At 38.6% G+C, this 1,742-nt stretch overlaps 1 protein-coding gene across 1 annotated transcript; it reads right to left on the bottom strand.

Moving 5' to 3' along the window:
• Nucleotides 1-1,009: 1,009 nt before the first annotated feature.
• SARC_15450 (hypothetical protein) lies at nucleotides 1,010-1,173 on the bottom strand (the record flags this gene model as incomplete). The annotated part of the gene is made up of 1 exon (XM_014290429.1): nucleotides 1,010-1,173. A coding segment is annotated over one exon (164 nt), but the record flags the coding sequence as incomplete, so codon positions are not given.
• Between the last annotated feature and the right edge of the window lie 569 nt (nucleotides 1,174-1,742).

The following is a 1,742-nucleotide window of genomic DNA, read 5'->3' as shown; positions in this document are numbered from 1 at the left end:
TATATATATATATATATTATCTTCCTCACTACCCTTGTCACACCGACTCAGTAACACGGATAAATTTTTTTTCAGGATGCCACAAGTTTCAATTTTCGACCGATGTCTGGCAGTGAGAAGATGCTAGCCGCTTGCAATCGGTTTCTGCTGTCAAAGGCGTATTTGCATGTTTGCTTGCTCATCATTGTAGTTAGCACATTGACTCTATTATACAGTACGGCCGTGCTGCAACCGGAATTTCACGTATGTTTTCAAAATTTCAAGTGATGTATTTGATTTTTTGGACGAGCCTTAATTATTCTTGCGGGCTTGTCACTCATCGGTCTAAGATCATTATCAAACAAAAAAGCAGAATCTCATCTCTTCATCTTAATTTGATGGAATATCGATAGGCTGATAAAGTACTCTCTGGCGTACATACAGCAGATATAGAAGAGTGGTTTTATTGACCGTTTGTACATATGCATTCACGTTTGTACATATGCGTTCACGTTTGTATATTATATCTATTCGCGTTTGTACATTTCTATTTGCGTTTGTACATCTACGTTCACATTCATACATACCTATTCGCGTTTGTACATTTTCATTTACGATTGTCTACACAACCACACTCACTATACTTATGTATGGAGTATACCTACACCTACACCTATATGTTCACGTTTATACACCATTTCCGTGGCACAAATTTATTCACGTTGGTACACATTTATTCACGTTCGTATATACCTATTCATGATCATGTATATCTTCGGGCCGCGTGTCCACCATGTTCAAAGTTGCTATTCTCTTTACAAGACTAAACAATATTTAAAAGCCATTAGTACAATCTCAGGCGCACATAGCACTAGTCGAGGGGGGCCTATTGGGTAGCCCGATTAGAGTTTATGCTTCGTTGTATCGCTGACAAATATTATCGTACCCATTCGCTTGTATGTAGTCCTCGATGTTTCATGTCAGCCCGTTTTCGTACGTCCAAATCAGCTTTCGGTGAGGTGTCTCACACCGCTCCTGTTCTATACCCAACAGGTGTTCTGGGTATTGGAATTTGCCATAGTGACTTTTATGGTGTTCGAGGTGTTCGTGCGGATTGCTTCTTTGGGCTTCCGAGTCTTTCTTCGGTACTGGACAAACAGGTATGTGTCGCCTTATTAACGTGGCGAGTGCCATGCTGCCAGCTTCGCAGAACGTTTTTAACGCTATCGATTGTGTATACCACATGTCATCGATTCGTTGATACCTATAGTCGTACACGAGCTGTGCATAACTTCAATTGGCGCGGCTATAGAACAAGAGATTCGAATTCTCGAAAGCAGTTGCGCAGGTTTTTAGATTATAAATACATATAGATATACGCCTACAGACACACATACACACGCAAACATAAATACACATACACTTGAACACAAATATTCACACAAACATAAATATACACGCACACAAGCACAAATATTCACACAAACATAAATATACACACACAAACTCAAATATTCACACAAAAAGGCACACGCACACAACACACACACACACACAAAACATAAACATACACACAAATAAACACACTAAAGCACACGCACACAACACAACACACCCACCCACCCACCCACACACTCGTACACATACACACACCCCACACGATATAAATATATATATATATATATATATACTACCTACCTACATACATACATATATATATATATATATATATATATATATATATTATTATATATACTACACAC

This window comes from Sphaeroforma arctica (genome assembly GCF_001186125.1).
Source record: "Sphaeroforma arctica JP610 unplaced genomic scaffold supercont1.6134, whole genome shotgun sequence".
In the NCBI taxonomy this organism is placed as follows: Eukaryota; class Ichthyosporea; order Ichthyophonida; genus Sphaeroforma; species Sphaeroforma arctica.
Note: the sequence above shows the minus strand (reverse complement) of the source record. Positions and strands in the feature narration are given on the sequence as shown.